Source organism: Martes martes, assembly GCF_963455335.1.
Source record: "Martes martes genome assembly, chromosome: 10".
Taxonomy (NCBI): Eukaryota; Metazoa; Chordata; class Mammalia; order Carnivora; family Mustelidae; genus Martes; species Martes martes.
In genome coordinates, this window is record NC_137898.1 from 47,034,428 (window position 1) to 47,056,527 (window position 22,100).

Sequence of the window (22,100 nt, forward strand, 5' to 3'; positions counted from 1 at the left end):
CCCAGGGCCCCATGCTGTGAAATTCACAGTATCACCACCTTAGAATTCTCAAATCTTGAACAAGTGACCCCACTTTGCATGAGACCCTGCAATTTATGTATGTGGGACTGTGTACAAGAGCGAGGCAGATTTGGGTTCAAGTTCTAGTATTCTCTAGCTATTGACTGTGCCTCACTTTCCTTATCTGTAAAATGGGGATAATACTATTATCTTCTCAGACCAGACGTGAGAGCTAAAAGTAGATATCCAGCACCAGGGGACCTGAAAGGCAGCAACACACCCTAAGATATGCTCTGTGGAATTTTAAATCCCGTGTGCAGTCCTCATCATTAGGTTTATAATTATGATTTAATATCAGGAATACTAGTGACCTGGGAGAGGCAGATTGTGTGGCACAGAAGCTAATTCCATGGTTAGGAACACGCCAAGCAAAGAATATTTCCCAAAGGGGGACAATCCAAGGCTGGGGGTCCTATCCATCAGCTTCCAACCTTTGTGAGGCTATGACACGCGATAAATAGTGGGTTTGGCACAACTGATCCCAGTTTCTCATGACTCATACATGACTCTCTTCTCCCCAGAAATCTCTCAAGAAAGACAATGAAGGAGACTGGCATTATTAGGAAGATGCCCTTGACCTTGACCTAATTTGTTTGCAAACTTTAGTATTTCAACTATTATTTGTAACAAATTTTTTTTTTCTTTACCATACCACACAATGGGAGTCGATAAGCCAGTGTACCACCATCCTATGCTCGAGACCCAGGAACATGGACCCTCATGGTCCCCAACAAAGGACCCTCCCCCATGACAGGCTGGACAGACCGGCACCAAGCTCAAGCCCTCCATGGCTTCACAGATGTCTGTTCTGTGCTGTCGCCTGAATGAGCCATGCCAGTCACAAGGCACTCTCAGCCGGAGTCAGAGAAACACTAATTGGTTGGATACCCTTGTGATGAATAGCATGCAATCTTAAAACATCTGGTTAAACATTTTTTCCCCAAGAATGTAGAAAAGGTTTTAAATCATATTAAGAAGAAACATAAGCTAATTCTGGGGCATTTCTGGACTCGGGTCCAAAAGGATTCCTCAGGGGATTATAGAAGGAGTCAGGGTGACCTCTGTTGCCTTCAGTTTAAGGCTTGTGGGCAGCCTGGAGTCCCCATGGGCGACTTCAAAGGGAAGCACTGGGGGCCTCAGCTGTGCTTACCCTCCTGTGGTGGTTAGGCTTGTGGGCACATACACATTGTGACACCTGGGCCCGTGTCTCCAGGGCCTCCTGCAGTCTCGGATGTGGGACAGCTTGGCAGTGACCTGTTCTGTGAAATGACCACAGCCCGAGCGTGGTTTGCTCCTTCCTAATTCCCTCCTGAGCAACCTTGCAGGCAGCATGCCCTGGCTGCCCACAGAGCTCTCTCAGGCCTGAAGGGTTTCCATGGGCGGCCACGGCTGAAGCTGGCCCGTCACCTCTCCACAGTACAGCCGTGAATGTCCACAGAAAAACTGCAGCTCTTCTTTCCAGATCCCTCCTCGGCCTCTTTCTAGTGCTTTCCACGGGGGACGAAATAGCACTGTCAGTCACACAAATCAGAACGAACGATGGGCGATTCCTCCTTCATCTCTCCACTGGGATGCGTGGGGACCTAGATGATGGCACGGTTCCTGGGCCCACGTAAGGTGGTACACAGACGATGCTCCTGTGCCGTCTGAAACTATTGTGACTAAGGACCGAGGAATTTGTCAAACACCTCAAGGCACGGTTACAAAATGCATGTGCTGATAAACAGTTTGTTTTTATGGTGATTTTGAATGACGATTTTGGTTTAGACAACTTCGGTGTCACTCCCCTTACCCCCGCAAGGATCATAGCAAGAAAACTGAAAGCCAGCGACTCGACTCTCAGGAGACCAGAGATGTCACATGCCACCTGCGAGGCCCCAGCAGCAGCTGTTAGCACAAACTGGGGAACACGCAAATCCGGTCAGGGAAAATCTGAGACAACAAGAGGGGCCTGTGTGTCTCTGTTCTCAACTCGACTTAATTCCCACGCCCCTCCGCCCCAAACTCAGCAAACAGATTTTGCTTCCTAGGGCGCCGATCTCCCCACACACCGGACTATAAACTTCTAGCCCCCAGAAATCTAACGGATGCTTTGACTCCGTGCCTAGTTTTCGGTCATTCTGTGATTGTTTTTCTTACCTGTTGCCGAATTTCTTCTTCCATTTTCACGGGTGAGCCCAATTCCGCAACCTGTTTGACGCCTTCGCTGGCGTAGCCTCCGTACTCCCACAGCACGTAATTCTTGGAGTGGGATCCACCAATGATTGCAGACCAGTGATTGGCCCGACCTGGGAAAGCCAATCAGGGAGCAGGGATCAGTGTGGCTGTGGCGAAAACACGAGCCCCTTAAATGCTCGGAAGAAAGTGCAATTCGACCATCATTCCAACCGCGCTGGCTAAGCACCCACTTTTGCTAGGTCCTCTGCTACTCAGAGAGGAGTGAGACCATCTGTGGAAGCAAGAAGGTATCGGGAATCTGGAGACAGGACAGCAGATGCCTGAGCGAGACACCGAGGCAGCCCAGAACCATGACTTCTGTCTGGGAGGGTTTCGGAGAAGGCCTTTGAAAGGCTGATCAGATTTGTAAGACAGGATGGAGAGGAGAGGCTATTTCTGGCAGACTCAGAAGCATTAAATAACACTGTGTGTTTGGGGGCGCCATAAGCAATTTAGCATTGCTGTGTCACCCACTGTCAGGGGAGAGGTAGGAAGCCATGCCAGGGAGGTAGGAAGGAGCCTGATCACGGACAGCTCTGCTCTAAATGCTTCAGGAGTTCGGATGTCATTTGAAAGGGTCTGAAACCACGGAAGGATCCTGGGCAGGAGAATGGCATGATTGTCTTTGAATTTTAGATAAGCCATCCAGGCAGCAGTGTGAAGAATGCATTAGAGGGAGCAAAACAGGAGTGTAGGGCTGTGGCGGGAGAGCACGGAGCCAGGGGTAGAGGGAGTGGGTGGGGAGTAGGCCTGGGCCATTCTCAGAAATGAGCATGGTTGACTTCCAGCTGGCTTTTCTGTGCCTTCCGGGATGAGGGGCAGGTGAGCTGGCCGTGTGAGAGGATGGGGGCAGGCAGTCTGGATATGTGGAAGGGACTGGTCCACGGTGGGCTGCTAAGGATCACCGGGGAGGAGGCCCGTCGGGGGTGTAGGAGGGAAACAGAGGGTGCCGCAGGGGAGAACAGAACAAGATCTGGACAGGACCAAGACAAAACTAATGGAGGGGTTTTCGAAGTGCCGGGGGGAGGAAGGAGGGGAACGGAAAGTCAGGATCAGCACTGCGCTGAGTTTGTTTCTGCATGTGATGAGTGTTGATACACGCACACACATGTGCGCACACACATGCACATGTACACATACATATAATACGTATACACACATATAATATACATACATAGTAAGTATATACACACACACATATATATATAATAATTACTGGCTAAGTAACATACAGTTCATCATAAGACCAGTTCAGCTCTCAGCCATTCTTGGTTGGCTAATAAAGGAGTGAGTTAAAGAATGTTTTCAGGCATAGTAAAGAGGAAAACTGGAGCTGGGTGGACACAAGGGACACATAAGCTTAGCACCCAGTGGCCCGCAGTGACAGAACTCTCTGCTCCACCCATCACGGAAGAAGGCCATTCTGAACGGGACCTGATCCCCATTTACACTGGCTCCCTGCTACCCCAGAGCCCTCTGCTGCAGGGGCACATCGAGAACTTGGGCACCAAGCCCCGCTCCCAGCCTGCTGAGGGCAGCCATGCCCTTCCCCACCCTCCACCGGCAGGCAGATGACATCACTAGGTCAGCCGGCCCAATCGCTTACTCATTATTTCCCACACATCAGGGAAATGCAAACACTGGGTTCATTCATCAGTTCTCTAGAGACAGATGGATGTACGGCCAGCTCTTCCTGCAGCTCACTCCTGAGTGAGTCGGCTGTCCTAGCTGTTGTCTAACCCAGGAGCACTGCTGGTGTAGGGGCAAGGGCTGGGAGCCACTCATGACCTTCGATTCCTGCTGTGAACACGGGGAGACCAGGTTCAGCATCCCTTGCTCCCTCTACCTTGTTCAGCCGAAATGCCCCCTTTCCCCAGACCCATCCTACCTGCCATTCTGTACCTCCTGGACTTAGCACATGCTGTTCCCTGTGGCTCTCTTCCTGCTTGGCTTGGCCAACTCTCATCCCTCCTTCATGATCTACTCAGAAGTCTCCACGGTACCCCCAGACTGACTTGAGTCTTGTCTCCTGTCTCCCCACAGCACAGATAACGTGTATGGTCCCTGCTGCAGGTCTGTCTCCCCCCCAGACTGTCCCTGAGGACGCCTGTCTTCAGCGCCATGTTCCCAGCACCCAGCACTGTGTCTGATGCACTGGGAGTGCTCAGTGCATGTTTTCAAAAAATTTTCATCCAAACAATCAAAGGGAAAGGTAGGCAGTATATGTGCTCAAAACATTTGGGAGCAGGCTTGCACAGATGTGATTCAATGTGATTAAATTCAAGTCTCAGCTCAGCAGAGTTCCTGACACCTACTGGGCTAACACACTCCGCTCACCTGCGTGCTGTTAAAAACAAACACTGCCAACCAACAAAGAACGGCATTGGCCTTACAGCCGGCAGACAGGGATTCACACTCCAGAGCTGCCACTTTCTAGCTAGGTCAACTTGGTCAAATTCCAATTATTTTGCTCCCCCGAGTCTCAGCTCCCTCCTCTGTAATTCAAGGCTGATAATGCCTATCTTACCGACCTATTATAAGAATTAAATTCAATTTCTAAAAGCTGAGATAATATATGTGAAATCACTACTGGCACATAATAGACACTCAGTAATTACAGTTTCCTCCTTTCCTCATTGTTAGGGAGGCTACAAAAACAAGTAAAACATGAAACCTGCCTTTTACTCAGTACAGAAGACAAGAAATCTACATACTGTGGGATAAGCAAGAGACTAGGAACGAGCACAATCCTAGGAAGACGAGGGGATGGACCCAGATAGGTCTTTCTGATTTCTTCCCTCAGCTTCCGTTTACCGTGTGCCAAGCACAGTGGCAGGTCCCGGACACTGACAGGAATTGGACAGGGGCTTATCCCCACAGTCTGGGGGCGGGGAAACAGATGGTTCAGCGGATCACTTACAATCCAGCACGGGCAGGGACATTATAGAAACAAGAACACAGAGCAGCGGGGATGGAACAGCTCACTCCAAAGTCCCCAAATCCAAAAAGCCCAAGTCCAAAGGCATGAATACAGAGAAACAGGTGCCTCAAGAGTCGGTTCCGTCTTTACGGGTTCTTACACTTGAATAATATGTCATTGTACCAGTCCACCTTTCTGATCAATTTAGTTGTTGATTTCCTACACCGGTCTTGCAAATCGCCACATTAATTCAAATTCCAACCCACTGAATGACATCAACCACATAATAGATATCTGACCGGCACTAGGCTAGGGGGAGGGACCAGACTCTATCCTGCCTTGGGGGGACAAGGCAGGAACCCATGGAAAACAATCTGCAACATTAGGAAGGGCGATGACTTCATGCGTGTGGCTATGAAAACTTTAAAGAAACGTACAATGCAAAGTTCTCCATATTATTATGGACGGAAAGCATAATGGGAAGCCACAAGAGGAATCCAACTATGATGGAGGAGCAAGGAAACTTTCCCAGTGGAAGGAGACTCCCATGGGAAGCCCGGCAGGACAGGAGAAGCAGGAATTCCAGTGATAATGCAGATAAGAGGATTAAACACCAATTAGGTGTCAGGTGTAATGCTTTCCGGGGGTAACCCTCACTACACCCTCATTTCATTTTTTAGCTAAGGAAACTGAGACCCAGACATGTTGACGAAGCTGCCAAAGCTCACAGAGCTAGCAAGGGTCAAACTGGGGTTCAAACCCAATCCGCCTGACCCTAGAGCACACGCTCTTGTCCCTATATCGCACTGAGAGGTCAAGCAGGAGAGGACACTGCTTGGGGAACTGGAGGAATTGAAGGCAAAAAGAGAAGATAAAAAAGAAAGTCAGGACGAGGTTGAGGAGAGTGCTGAGTGCCCACGGTGAGAGGGGAAAACATGACAGAAGTTTCCTTCAGGGAAGAATCATACGATAATAGTTCATATGCACTGAGCCTTTAGTAAGTGCCAGGCACTGTGCCAAGGACTGACCTACATTATTTCCTTAAACACTCAGAAAAAGAGCTTCCTCTGACACGGAGGCTATCAGGCTTCCCATATTTCACATGAGGAAACCCAGACTCAGAGAGGTTAAGTGAGTTAACCCAAGATCACAGAGTCAACGAGTGAGGACACTGGGATTCAAGGTCAAACCTGCCTAGGGCCAGAGCTATGCTCTCCATCACACCACATCCAGGCCATGCCCAGTGGTGGGAAGGTAGAGGCCCAGGTTGAGGAGACCCATCAACACTCCCTGCGTGAGTGGTGTAGGGTTGGACTTAGGGCAGTGGGGAGGGAATGCAGACACGGGATCAGAGGTATGAGCCAGTAAGAGGGAAGCAGACTGTGGGAGGCAGTTTGGGGAAGCAGTTAGAGCTCTGGTGTTTGAATCAGACCATCGTATATTCTAGGCTCAGTTCTGAAGCTCAGTTCCAGATTGGACAAGTCAGTAATCACTCTCAAACTCAGTTTCTCCACCTGGATATTGACACGAACCAGTCTCCTGGTGTTATTCTGAAGCTAAAGTCCATGAAGTCATGAGTAGTGGCTGGAACACAATGTGGGCTTAATAAATCTCAACCAGTCAAATTAAATATGAAGAGGATGGACAGGGCAAATCCAGACAAGTTTCTGGAAGACACGGGAAGCAAAAAAGACCTGAGCAGGTGACTGGAGGGCAGTTTGGCTTAGAATGAGTGGGTAGAGATGACAGAATGTCAGATGCAAGGACCTGAAGCTGAAAGAAAAACCAGGAGGGAATCCTCTAACTGGGACTCGGCGGCCTGGGGCCTGAGAATGAGGTGGCTCATCAGACCCAGTTAGCTGGGACACAGAGAAGTGCAACACTGGGCCCCAGCATCCTCCAGGAAGTAAGGCAGGAAGGAGAGGGAGAAACCACAGGTACTGGGAGGCCTGGAGAGAAAGAAACAATGTACGTACCTTGGTTTTCTTAAACGGATGCTCAGGGGGGCTACGGCTGAGGTCCTTGGTGAGACACTAGGGCTTCAGCCTGGGGGCAGGGGCAGAGAAACAAGACTACTGCCAACCTCTTTGGCTCTCAGGTAGGGCCGAAGCTCTTTGGCTTAGCATGCCTCTCTCTGGTTCCAGCAGTGTTCTAGTGGCCTACACATACCTGGGCCTAGATGTTTTTTCTCAATAGTTTATATGAGGCAAAAATGTGACAGAGGCAGGTGGGAAGCTGGGAGGAAGAAATGATTAGATGTTTAAGTCTGAGATACTGATGGGCAACCAGGTCTGAAAAGCCCTTCCAGGGAGACATCCTGAAGGTGTGTGTTGTAATCTCACTTGACACCTTTTCTGTGGTCATTGCTAGTGTTACGTTACCAGTGATGCCTAAATTTACAAGGATGCCCAAAAGGCCAGTGCTGATGAAGGAGGCATGCAGCACGTGGACAGATTCTCTGAAGTTTTCTGCCTATGGCAGGCACTTGGTGACAGCCCAGTTTTGCTGCCTTCCCCTGCCAGCCTCAGTCCGCAGAAAGTCACCCACGCATTTCCTTGATATAACATTCACGGCATTTCCCCGGAGAATGTCCTACAGCCTTGGTGTCTAGATTGCGACAACCTCCCATTATCCAACCTCAGCCTCACCCACTGTATCTCGGCAAATCTTGGCTTTTGCCTCTGGTTGGGTCTTTATGGATCTGCTATGGTCGCTGCACTGAAGCTTCTCCAGTCCCTAAGTCCTGCTGGCTGTCCTCCTTTTATGTCTAAGTGGATAACCTTGTCACTTAACTCTTCCAAGGAGACGCAGGTCAACCTATCCAGACTTATCCAGGCACCATGTGGCTAGTGACCAGCAGCAAAATGCCGTGGGCCTGCCAGCTCCATTCATAAAAGTTGTCTTGGATCTCACTTCGCTCTTGCCGTTGCTGTTCTCACCCTAGGCTCCCTTCCAGGATCTGCCTGGGTTTTGACGCTTTGGATTTGGCTGCAGGACTTGGCTCTTCTGGGTTTGCCCCTGGGTGCTACCCAGGACACAGCTTGTACTTGCCCTCTGGCTCTTCCTGCCCTTGGCTGCTGTGGGAGCTCACTCTGATCAAGCTATTCAGGTTTTCAAGATCCTGTCCCAGGATGGCCTCCTGGAAAAAACCCTGCATGCGGAGATCTGTCAGGTTGGCCAGAAATTCTTCTACTTTCTATCTTTCTGCCTTCTTTACTCAGTTAGCCTTTCTTCCTCCCTTTAGGTCTTAAGAAAAGTGCCACTTTTCCATTCCGGGGAAAACCCTGGCACTTAAAGAATTGATTGTATTCTTCTGTATTTCCTCTGAGGCTTCTAATAATAACATGCTATTCTTTTAATTCATTCACTAAATAAATGTTTACTAGGCATACTATATGCTAGGTTAGAAGTCAACAAGCCATAGTCCACTTTTTTTCCCTCAATAAAGTTGTATATTTCACATGTTATTTATGTATTATTTATGGCTTCTTTCCTGCTACAATGGCAGAGTTGAGTAGTTATAAGAGAGACTGCCTGGCCTGAAAACCTGAAAATATTTACTTTCTGGTCCTTTTAGAGAAATTTGGATAAAATCTGTGCTAGTCCATGGAGACTCTGAGCTAAATCAGACTTGGTCCTGGTCCTTGAGATGTTCAGTCCAGAAGGTGGGGTGAAGCGTATGGAGGAAAGGTCATAACAGGTAATTACAATGGAGTGTACATGATACAGTTTTCATAAAGGCAACACGGAGTGACATAAAATCAGAAATGGGGGGGCGCCTGGGTGGCTCAGTGGGTTAAAGCCTCTGCCTTCAGCTCAGGTCATGATCCCAGGGTCCTGGGATCGAGTCCCACATCGGGCTCTCTGCTCAGCGGGGAGCCTGCTTCTCCCCCCACTCTCTGCCTGCTTCTCTGACTACTTGTGATCTCTGTCTGTCAAATAAATAAATAAAATCTTAAAAAAAAAAAAAAACCACAAATGGGGGATATCCAACCCAGACTATACCAGAGAGAGCTTCCTGGAGGAGATGACAGCTGACCTACTTTCTGAAGGCTAAGTAGGAGATAACAAGGCAGTTAGGGGGAAGGAGGAAGGTATTTGTTGTAGTAGGACCAGGATATGCAAAAGCAGAGAATAAGAGAAAACCAGAGGTTCATGGAAAACTATAAGGCAGGTCAAGGAAGAAAGAAAGAGAAAGTATTTGTAAAGATGGAATGATCAATGATGAAGCCAGTCAGCCAGGCAGATCAGAAGGATATGAATTTCTTAATAAAAAGTTCTTATTTTACCTAGGAAAATATTATTGTTTTGTCTACAGCTTCCAAATTTATATATGCTCACACAACTTCTGCTTCTCGCACTGATGGACTACATGATACTGGACTAGCCCTCTCAACATAAGGGATGGTAAAATTGGGTAAAATGTATGAAGCACCAATTTCCAAAATTAGAAAATAGACAGCAAAACACTATGACCCCTGAAAGAAGGGTAACAGAAGAGGTGAACACCATGTTTGTCCCGGACATTTTCTGGTGTGTGGTATAGGAAGGTGGAACACAACAGAGCATGACAATCTGGCCGAGCTGAGGAGGTAAAGACAGGACTTCAAGGGTGCCAAGGTAGACAAGATTTCCTGGTAAGAATGCGAGAGAGGGAGATGCTGCACAGAGAAGGAACTTCAGAAACATGCATAGGAGTCCCTCTAAGTCTTTGACCAAACACCTAGGTGCACATGGGTAGGACAAAACTCCACAGGCTTGGGAAATACAGCTACTGGGGAGCTATGAGCTGAATGGAGATTGCCTAAGTCACACAATGCTGAAGATGTTGGGGTTCCAACCACCCATATTCGGGAGACCTTGCTGCCCATCCTGAGCATTCAACTGAGACCCTGGAAAAGGCACAATTTAGGAGAAAAATACTTTCGCACTAGACTAAGGGCTAGTCTAGACTTAGCCTGACAAAGCTTTGGAAACAAGCCTCGAAAGGAAAACAAGCAGATATACCAGTAAATTAACCATCTGCCAGATGAAAATCCCATACCCTGTTAAAAAAGATAATAAATTCAGTTACTCATCAATGTCCATCATATAATCAAAAATTATTAACAAATGCAGAAGCAGGAAAATATAATCTATAACCATGAGAAAAAAAAAGTCAAAAGAAAGAGTTCCTGAAATGACGGGTAGGTTGGTATTACCATATAAGGACCTTAAAAACACTACTATCAAGTTCAAGGACTTAAAGGAAGAGATGGACATAATGGGTGAACAGATGAAGAATCTCATCAGAGAAAAAAAAATTTTTTCTTTTTTTTTGAGAGAGAGAGAGAGAACATGAGTTGGTGGGGGAGGGGAAGAGGGAGAGGGAGAATCTTAAGCAGGTCCACACCCAGTGTGGAGCCTGATGTGTTTTTAAAAACCCAATGAAAAATCTAGAACTCAAAAATATAATATATGTAATAGGATAATGGCAAAGAAAATGGTCTATAAACTGAAAGACAGGGTAATAGAAATTTAAAATGAAGCACAGAGAAAAAAGATAAAAAAATGAACAGGATTCTCAGTGAACTTTGGAACAACAGTAAGTTGTTTAATGTAAGATTTATGGAATCCTGGAAGGAGAGGATCAAGAGATTGAGTTATAAAAATATTTAAAGAAATAGCACATGAAATTGCCCAAAACTTGATGAAAAATATCAACCTAAGGATCTACGAAGCCCAATAAACTGCAGACAGGATAAAAACAAAGAAAATTATGCTTATGCACATCAAAAGCAATTAATGATGACTAGAGAAAAAGAAAATGTCTTAGAAGCAGCCAGAGCCCAAAAGACACAAGACAACCAGAAAAACAAAAATAAGAATGACCGCTGACTTCAAAACCAAGATAAACCAGAAGACAGGGAAGGAACACTCCTGAAGTTCTAAAAGAAATAAAAAACTGTCAACCTTGAATTCTATATCCTGTAAAAATATCCTTCAAAAATGAGGGTGAACTAAAACAGTTTTTTGATAAAGGCAAGCTGAGTGACTTTATTACCAGCATATCTGCTGTATATGAAATATTAAAGGACTTCTGGCTGAAGGGAAATGAAAACAGACATAAAATCAGATCTCCATAAAGGAAAAAAAAGAGTGCTAGAGACGGTAAATACATGCATACACTCCACCTTTCATCTCTTTTTCACTAAGGAGCTTCTCCCTTGCAGTAAAGAGGTTCAAATTTCCTCATGGTAAATGAAAAAATTTTTCTTGTCAATGCTCTCTTCCCACAAAGACTGATTTTTGTCTTTCCTACACCTCTAGGCTTTTGGGGGAGGTTAAGCTCACTGTTTCCACTTCCTCTCCTCAAATCCTTTTCTTAGATCCTTGCAACCTGATTCTGAGCTCCCACCTAAACTCATTTATGCCACCCAGTCTTTGAAACTTTTAACTTTTGCTCCCCTCTGTTCGCACAGTTGGACAATTGTGTGGGTCAATCAAGAGAACATTACTGTCTGCTTTATTTCCCTTTTAAAAATAAAAGCATATTTTAAATTTAATAAACGTCATCCTTTCAGATGTATCTTTCAGTGAGTTTTGACAAATGCCTGCAATCATGTCACAATCAAGATATAAAACAGTTTTACTACCTAAAAAAAATTGCTTTGTGCCTCTCTGTAGTCAACCCCATTCCTCCATCCCCAGCCCTTGACAGCCTCTGGTCTGTTTTTGGTCCCTATAGTTTTGGCTTTTCAAGAATATAGTATCAATAACTCATACAGTAGGTAGCCCTTTGAGTCTGGCTTCTTTAACTTAATATAATGCATTTAACATTCATCCATGCTGTTATATTTATCGGTTTATCCTTGCCTCAAATGTCTCAAAAGAAAAAGGAGATCTTCTACTGGTTTAAGGTCATTCTTACACTCCTGTTTCCACCATTTACTAAGCTGTGTGACCTTGAATAAGCAACCTAAGTTTTTTAAGACTCAGTTTTTTTTTCTGTGAAACAGTAACAACAACGGTACCTACTTTCTAGGGTTGTAATGGGTGTCACAGAAGGACATCCATATAAAAATAGTACAGTTCCCGATACATAATAAACATTCAATAAATGTTTACTTTTAATATTGATATTCCATTTTCTCCAGGGAAGGTAGAGATTGGGAGAAAACTGGAGCATGCTCAGAGTCTATCCATTAGGGTAAGGCAAGGTCTTAGAGGATAGCTGGATTTTCTAACTAGTCTGGTTAGCTGCAGTGGTCCCAGGGGCAGTCAGCATTGGGAGGGGGCAGGTGTAGAAGCCCACTGGGTGAGTGGAACAAGTGGTGGGAGAATAGCAGCAGAATGAGTCAGGTGAACAGACAGAAGTTTCCAAAAGCAAGCAGCAGAGCCTCTGACACAGGCTTACAGTCAGCGTTCAGGATCTATTTTCTGGAGTCAGGTCTGTTTTCTGGAGGCTGACAAGGAAGCAGTGGCAGGTGTGAGAACACAACTCCTACTATCAGTGAGTGTCCACCTCAAGTGCGCTGTGCTTCTTTCCATTTACGGCCTCAAGCCCTTCTCTGAAGCTTTGAAAACCCACTTGGCCAGCAAGCAAGCACCTGGAGTATAGGGAAGTAAGTGTTCCTGGAGACAATCTTAGCCTATGCAGGGGTGGGTGCTAGTGGACAATTCTGGAAGACATTCTGTACACTTTTCAGAGGTATACTGATGCCAATGACCTCAAAATACACTCAAGTTGCTTCTTCCTTTTTCCTTGTCATTTTGCCCCAGTCCTGCTTCCTGGACCACCTTCTACAAAAACCACCTGCACCAAAGTCCTTTCCTGAGGCTCTGCTTTTGGGGAAATTCAACATGGCTCATTCAACCAAGATCATGCATATGGGCCCAGAAATCCATAAAATCATTGTCTGGAGATTAAGCAAGAGCCAGTTGGGGCTACTCTTCCTGTTTCTGGAAGCAGAGTAATCTTATAGAATATAAATGGTCCTTCAGCACCCTTCCACCCAAAGCTGTGGGTGTTGATTCTGTTGTTATTGTCATCATAATTGTTGCCATTGTTATCACTACAGATATCATCATTACTACAATCATTACCATTTATTGAGCACATACCCTGCAACAGGCACTTCATAGGCATTAGGTAACACCCTTCCATTCTCACAATGGTCCTGCTAGGTGGGTCAGTTACCATCCCCATGTTACAGAGAGGTAACCGAGCTACAAGTAAGTGGCAGAGCTGAAATTCTCATCAGGTCTGTCAAACTTAAGGCCATGTCCCTTCTATTCCAATGGAGTAGAAAGCCTAAGTCAAGTCCAAATTTAGGTAGGAGGTCATTCTGATGTCATGCATGGCTGTCACCAGAATCAGCTCTTAGGGTGGGGATGCCAGGGGATAAGTAGGGTGGTCTCTGTCCAATGCTCCAGAAAACAAAGAAAGTAGTGGTTCTTGATGTTTATAAATTTCTGCCTTTTTTGAACTCAGTCTTCCCAGCCCAGTTTTTCTGAACTTCTGACTCCTGGTTTATGTGGCTATTTCTAAAACCCAGCCAGTTATCTGATTCTCACCTCAGAGGCAAAAAACATTATCTCAGAGCACCACCAAACTCCCATCCCTGTTGGTACTCTAGAGCCTGGTTATAGGTTTATTGTGTACTGACAAATAGCATCACAGTTTAATTTTTAGAAAGAGGAACTTTATTTAAAAGTGTCCTCTCAAGCTTACTTTTCTGCATAAATACTGTTCTATATGGGAGAGAGGCCATATTTCTGGACAACTTCCAAATGTTTAATACACCATTAATACCCACGTTTGAAGCCTTAGGGAAGGAACCATAGTACTTTGGATGATAAATTCTAGCAATGTTTATCTAATTTAAAAAAATCTAGGAGCTCGTATTTAAAAACTTAGCAGGAACAGTAAATAACGGCTTTGTGTTTTAGAGTTCAACAAAAAGAATGGACTTCTCTCCTCCCCATTAGTTCATTTGCAGGTTTGAATCTTAACTGTTAGCTAAACTCCATAAATAAGTCAGCCAATGCTGTTATGTATTTGAAAGTTTTTACGCAGTAGATAGAAGAGGTAGAAATAGGAACTCCTGAGTATGCACTGGTACCAGATGCTTTTGTATGTTATTATCCAACCTACTTTTCAATCCCATTTCATTGATGAGGAAACAGGCTCCAAGATCTGTAACTTGTCAGTGAACACATTGTCAGTGAGTGGTTGAACCAGCATTTGGCTCATGATTGCTTTGTCTCTGGGGGAGGTTTTTTTTGCTCTGCCAGTGAGAGAGAAGATAGAGGACCTAGGGGAAAGTTTGTTAAGCTAATAATAGAAGCAAAGCCTACTGAAACACGTCTATATATAGGATAAAAGGGGAGTCAGGCTGGGGTAAAAAATTCCACCTCAGAATCGAAGGGGAAGTGAAGACAGAAACCCAGTATCTCTTGTGACCGTAGATATAGAAATCTCAAACAAAATATTAACAAACCCTCTATCTGGTTAAGCCATATCACAACCATGCAGAGTTTATTCCAAGAATACAAGGGTGGTTTAACAATCAAAATTCAATCAATATGATTCATCACATTAACAGAAAAAAAGAAAAATTATATGTATATCTTCATAGATACAGAATAAGTATTTGATTGTATTCAATACCCATTCATGATTTTAAAAAAATACTTAGCAAACTAAGAATACAATGGAACTTTCTTTATGTGATAAAAAAAATCTATTAAAAAACCATAGAAAAATCATACTTAAAATGAGATATTAAAAGCTTTCCCCATAAGATTGGGAAGAAGGCAAGAATGCCCACTATTACCAGCTTTTAGCCAGTGAAACAAGGCAATAAAGAGAAATAGAAGGCATAAGGATTGGAAGGGTATTGTTGGCAGAAGATATAATGATGTATGTAAAAATTCCAAAATGATTTATATATAGGGGCACCTGGATGGCTCAGTCAGTTAAGTATCTGCCTTCTGTTCGGGTCATGATCCTGCAGTCCCAGGATCAAGCTCCACATCAGGCTCCCTGCTTAGTGGGGAGCCTGCTTCTCCCTCTGCCCTTCATCCTCCTTGTGCTTCTTCTCTCTTGCCCTTTCTCTCTCAAAGAAATAAATTAAATCTTTAAAAACAAAAACCAAAATAATTTATAAATAAACTAATAGAATTAATAAGTCCATTTAACAAGGTCTCTGAATACTAAGTCAATATGTAAGAATCAATATCATTTGTACATACCAGTGACAAAAAAATGAAATTTTAAAAAGCTATTACTTGCTAAGTATGAAATGTATAGTATCTAAGAATAAATGCAGTGAAAAATGAATACAACCTCTTCTCCACAGAAATCCATAAAACATTATTGAGTGAAGTGAGAGTAAACCTAAATAAATGGGGTGATAGAACATACTTGCTGATTAGAAGAGTCAATAATGTAAAGTTGTCAAATCTCCCCTACTTTGTTCGTAAGTTCTTCATAATCTCAGTAAAAATACTAGTGGGTTTTTTAAAAGTGAAAATTGAGATCATGACATTAAAATTTATGCAGAAATGTAAAGGACTAAGAATGGTCAAAATAATCTTGAAGAAGAATAGAGAACTAACGTTCCTAGATGTGAAGGATAGACAAATAGACTAATGAAACAGAATGACAGAACACAGAGTCCAGAAATAGACCCACAGACATATAGTCACTTAAGACATGACAAAGTCAAGACTAACATAGAAGGGAAAGGTTAGGCATCCCAATAAATGATTCGAGCAAACAAAAACAAAAACAAAACTATCTTGACCCCTATCTCACACCATACACAATTTTAATTACAGATCAAGTCAGCACCTAGATATGGAGGGTAGAAGCAATAAAACTTTTAGAAGCAAATATATAACTGTGGGAGAAGAACAGATTTCTTAAAAGAGATACAAAAAGTGCTAATGAAGAAAAAAGATCACTTGGATTATGTTCAAATTAAAACCTTCTCTTCATCAGAAGAGTGATAGGGCAAACCACAGAACAGGAGAAAATATTCGGAATACATGTAGTTGACTAAAGACTTATATTTAGAATATAAAAAGAACTGCTACAAGGAAAAGGCGGACAACTCCATAGAAACAATGGTCAAAGGACTGATAGACACTTTAGATTTATCCAAATGACCAATTACAACATTGTATTCAAAACCGAAGAAATTCAAATTACAATCACTATGTGATACGACGGCACACATACCAGGTAGCTAAGATGAAAAGACCAACAATGTCAAGTGTTGGCAAGATGTAGATGACCAGATTTCTCTAGCTGTGGAAAACTGTTTAACAATCTCTGCTTCAGGGGTGCCTGGGTGGCTCAGTGGGTTAAAGCCTCTGCCTTTGGTTCAGGTCATGATCCCAGGGTCCTGGGATTGAGCCCCGCATTGGTCTCTCTGCTCAGCGGGGATCCTGCTTCCCTTCCTCTCTCTGCCTGCCTCTCTGCCTACTTGTGATCCCTGTCTGTCAAATAAATAAATAAAATCTTAAAAAAAACCAAACAAACTATCTCTGCTACAGCTGGGCTACATATCTTATGACCCAGCAATTCCGCTCCTAGTAGATGAAAAACAGAAACTGTACATATATTTAGCAGAATGCATGCACATGAATGTTTGGACAGCACATTCAAAATAACTCCATGTTGGAAACAACCCAAATGTTCATCCATTATAGGATGGAAGAAATAAACGTGGTATATTCGTGCAGTGAAATATTACGCAGTTATGAGAAAGAACAAGCCAAAATTATGCATTGTCACATGAATGAATTTCACAAACCATAAAGCTGAATAGAAGAAGCCAAACACAAAAGAGTGCATGCTATGAAATTCCATTTATAAAAAGTTTAAAAACAGGCAAACTGGATCTATGATAGAAGTCAAGATGGTGGCTGCCCTTTGTGGGGGAGCACTAACTGGAAGGGACAAAAGGAGGCTTCTGGAATTGCTAACATGCATGTGTTCAAATGAATGGGAAACTGTGGGCTGTACGCTTAGGATGGACCCACTTTTATGTATGTATGCCTCTATTAAAAGTTCACTTTTAAAAAGGAAAATGTGAAGGTAGAAGCAGTGTTAGCTTTCTTTGCTGGTCTCTCAAGGCTCACTCTGGTCTACCCTAGGCTTGAGCTGCATTGTATCGGAATGAAAAATTTAATCTCATGTAATGGGAATGGTGACAGGGAAATGACACGGACGAGCTGTGAGCTTGTAAGAGGTAGAGGTGGGAACTCAAAGCTTACCTCAGAACATTTTAAGAATCAGAGGTCAGGTGTTCTGGGCAGGAGCTCAGCCTGCATGGAGCCATTAGCCAAGAATTGCAAAGCTGGTATCTTTATTTTGGGATTTGACCTGTCAGGGAGGCAGCTTGGTAGAAAGGGAGCTTTGTTCCTCTTAATTCAATAAATATTCACTGGTCATGTGTTATGCTCTGAATCCTGGGTCCTGGGGATTCTGAGGCAAACCAGACTAGAGCCCTGCCCTGTCTTAGAATATTAGGGGGAATCAAACATGTGAACAGGCAATTGCAATGCAGCATAGAAGGTGACACGATAGGATAACCACGAGGCTAGAGCAGGAAAGAGGCGGCTGCTAATCCAGACTGGGGAATTGGAAAAGTCTATCCAAGGCAGTGGGGTTTAAGCTGAGAGCAAAAGAAGGTGGGGGCTGGATGAAATGTTGCAAACACATAAAATGGCCAGTGCAAAGGCCCAGAGGTCACAGTAAGCAGTGTGCAGTCTGAGAAGATAAGATGGGGGTGGATCCAAAAAAAAAACCAGTTACAGAGGAGCAAGAAATTAGGCTGTTTAAGTCTCAGTAAATTTAATGCTGCTAAAGAATTAGTCTTTTTTTTTTTTTTTAAGATTTTATTTATTCATTTGACAGAAAGAGACACAGTGGGAGAGGGAACACAAGCAGGGGAGTGGGAGAGGGAGAAGAAGGTTTCCTGCTAAGCAGCGAACCCGACGTGGGGCTTGATCCCAGGACCCTGGGATCATGACCTAAGCTGAAGGCAGACACTTAATCACTGAGCAATTCTGGCAACCCCAAAGAATTAGCTTTTTAACCCAGGCTCATGTAAAGAAATCCTGGATCACCCTCTCTTGGGGCATGTGACCTTGGTCAAGTCTCTTCTGCTTTGATAGTATTAGAACTTTCTTAGTTTTGCCTTGAGTATTAGCTTCCCTTCCAATGCTTTTTAAAATATATAAAAAGGTGACTTATTTTTTTAAAGCCCTGCACATAGTAGGTAAAGTAGGAGAGTTGGTTGAAAGATGGGTGTCCACGGTTGGCAGCTTGTTGGGTGTCCAGGGTTCTATAGCAAAGGAGGATAGCATCTCAGCCTTATTATTTAGGAACACAAAAGTTGGCTCATACCAACGCCCACCACCATGTGCTGGCAGCTGAGAACACTGCAAAGGCAATAATCAGGGTGGAAAATTCCCTTTCCAAGTTCCCGAAACCTGCAGCCCAAGGTGGCAGCTGGTGGCCTATTATTCCCTGGAGCTCTGGTGAAAGGGAAGAGTTCTGCTCGTGCAATTCTAAGCAGGAAAAGTCTGTTTTGTCTTGATGAAGAGGGATCATTTATGATTAGAGGGCTATTTCCTTAGGTTTGTTTTTTTTTCCAACTTTTTAGAGATTAAATTATTGCATAAAGGGGCAGCAGGAATTCCTTTGACTTGATAAGGTCTGGCTTCCTAGTTCTTCCTTGGAGGGGAATAAAGGGTTGAATAATTATTCATTGCTTGAACAAATTTCAAGGGTGCTGCCAGAATCAAGACCAGACCAGGCAGTGACCTTACAGATGAGAAAGAGAGACTGTGGAGATGAGTAGGTAGGCTGGGGAGCCCCAATATTAAAAGAGACCAGGGACACTGGGCATCCATCAGGCCGGTCTGGCTGCTCTAAGAGGTAGAATTCCAGGAGCAAGGGAAGGACCTCATCCTTGGTGGGGCAAAGAGGGCTCCTACATGGGTCTCACTGGGGAACAAGGCAACCTTAAGGGCAAGGTCAGCCAGATGGTAGGCAGTTCCTAAATATCTATGGCATCAATGAATGGTGTAAAGATTGAGATCCAATTATGAGAATTGGAGTTCAAGGCAAGAATTGGATCACATAGAATGAATTCTAATAGTGGCTAACAATTATATAACACTTCATATATGTCAGGCTCTTCTAACATCCTTACAAGAGTCCTGTGAAGGTAGTATTATCATTATTCCCACTTTATGGATAAGAAAACTGAGGCACAGAGAGGTTAATGAAGGGGCGTGCCTAACATCTCATGGACAGTAAGTGGTGGAGGCAGGATTTAGTCTGGTTCGAGAGACCACACTCTACTCTTACATGTGATGGATTTGTTAGAATTGAGCCAATGATGGATTGCTTAACTCCTGCAAAATTCTTCACCAGGAGAATCTCTGGTGTTGGAATTCTGGGGGGCCGCACTGAATCTGAAAACAGGGCTGAGGGTCTTCAGCAGGCTCACTTTCAAGGAGTGCTTTTGCCTGTAAGTGCTCGTTGTTGTGAGTTATTCTTCAAGCATATCCCCCCTAGTAGCTTCAATTAGCAAATCTATGACTTTGGTCTGCCAGTTTCTGGCTTTTGTCCTCCCCATCCCCTCCCCCCACCCCTGCAAGTTTTAGTGCACTGGCTCCCAGGATGGGGAACTGGTTTCCTGCTTTGGCTGATGGAAGTCTCTGACTGACAACATCTCAGTTGGTGCCTCTGGCATGGAAGCAGCAAGAGCTATTTTCCAAGTGTTGTGTGTTCACCACCCAAATCGGCATCACAATTCTGTTAACTTGTTTCCATGCTCTTCCACTGAAAATCCATGTCACTTTGTCAACCTAAATAAACATTTCCAAGAGTTAGGAGGCTGCTCTGCTCAGGGTAGCCTAAGTACATACTAATGAAGAATAAGACCCACGTCAGTTGGGTTGACGAGGCATTTTACTGCTTTATTTCCATCGTGAAACCCAAGAATCCTTGCAAATTGGGAGGATGTTTGGCAGGAATGCAGTGGCTGGCAGAAAACATGCAGCCATTTCAGTCATGACCATGAATACTCAGCCTTATTTGGCATAAACAATTCTTCAGGGTATATTTTCAACTCATTGTTTGGAAAACTTTAAGCACATAAATGCTGTTAGCTTCAGTAGAGTTCTGTGCATATGATCTGAGTAACCTTATTAAGATTTCTAGAACATATATATTCTCCCTTCCTAGGATTGTCTTAAGTAGTTAAATATATTTTTTTTAATGAAGAAGATTTTTGCAGTAAGCCCATGGAATCACATGTATTCAGCACTAATTCTAGATCAGATGCTGTGTTGAAACTGGAGATACGGTGATGGCCCCAACCAGCTCCTCCAAGGATTGAGCATAAAACCATTGTAGAAGGTGGGGAAAAGGCAGAGAGGACACAGGAGAGATAAGGTAAGGAAAAGGATCATATAGGAAGTTTGCCCAATGTTCTCTCTGATATACATAGTACCATGAAGATGCTAATTATAATTGCCTGCCCCCACGTTGAGGAGGAAAGAGACTTTTCCAGGTCTCCTGGATTAAAAGAAGAGGGATGCACTTAACTAAGGTAGATTTTTAGAGAGGGTCTAGATTCTATCCGATGTGACATTTCCTTGACTTCATGACAGGGGATGGTGCAGACCCCAGGAGCCTTTGCGCTCAACAGCTAAGTGGTTTCCTTATCTTATCCCAGCTTTGCTTGTTCTCTAGTTGGGGGCTGTTCAGGTCCCTGTATACTTAGAGGCAAATCCCACCTAAGAATTTTTTATGTGCTTATAGGGGGAGGTGGGGAGAGGGGAGAGAAACTAAGTAAAACCAATCTTCATCAACAGAAATCACAGAACACATAAATCTCAAACTCTGTTTACTTCCCTTAGCTTATTTACAAAAATACAAGTCAGTAAATACTAACTTGTAATCAAGATTAGCTGACTAGTTCCATGTGTTTGCCTGGCTGATTGTGAAATGTATGTTGTATTTGTTATTAAATTCCTTTCTGAGTGGGGACAACTGTCACAGATGCAAACTCTATTTCCTCACTGCTGGTTGGGCGATCTACCGTAGGAGATCTTTTGTAAGGTATCTTTGCATTTTAAATTTGGGGCTATTCATCTTTTTCGTATTTGGTATCCATAAGGTTAGGGACAATAAAATGTACCTGGAACTCAGCCCTGTCTCCCCTGGGACATGGAGGAAATTTAGGAGCCAGGTGGAAACTTCAGGAAAATTCTCACCCGGTGATGGAAGCCAATCAGATGAGAGGGTTTGTCCAAGATTTCAACATGAGATCAGAGCTCATAAATCCTTATGTAAAGGTTGAGAATGTGGGTGGGAATAATGACAGGTTAGAAATAAGCACATTATAGCCCAGTTAACACAGAACTTGCTGTGTGTCTGGTTCTGTCAAACAGCAAAACAAAACAAAACAAAACAAAAAACCCCCACCACAACAACAACAACAAAAAACAACAGCAGCAAAAAACCCACTTAGGAGTTATCTCATTTAAAACTGACAATGACTAACACTTTGTGAGCTTCCACTATACACCAATCCTGTTTGAAGAGTTGTAAGAATATTAATAATCCAGTGATGTAGATTTTGGCTTTACTACATAAAATCAGAGCCCAAAAGGTCAGCTCGTATCTCTTCCAAGGTCCTACAGCCAGTGAAGAGAGGAGCTTAGATTTGAGCCCTGGCGCATTTTCGAAATAGTTTCATGGGGTAGGTGCTCTGATTCTCCCTGCTTTACGAACGAGCAAACGCAGGCACCGAGAGGTTAAGCAACTTTCATAAGGCTCTGTGAGAGAGTGTCAGATGCAAGAACTTCAAGTGGGATCTGATTTCCAGGT

The 22,100-nt window shown here is 43.9% G+C and overlaps 1 protein-coding gene across 1 annotated transcript in view; it reads right to left on the reverse strand.

The window, feature by feature from the left end:
* The window catches only part of SPON1 (spondin 1), a gene marked incomplete at its 5' end in the record, with an annotated part of 155,646 nt that overhangs the window by 108,126 nt on the left and 25,420 nt on the right, over positions 1-22,100 (reverse strand). The window contains one exon of the mRNA XM_080816289.1: positions 2,200-2,348. Within this exon, the coding sequence (XP_080672415.1) occupies positions 2,200-2,348 (149 nt within the window). The remainder of the gene's footprint in view (positions 1-2,199; positions 2,349-22,100) is intronic.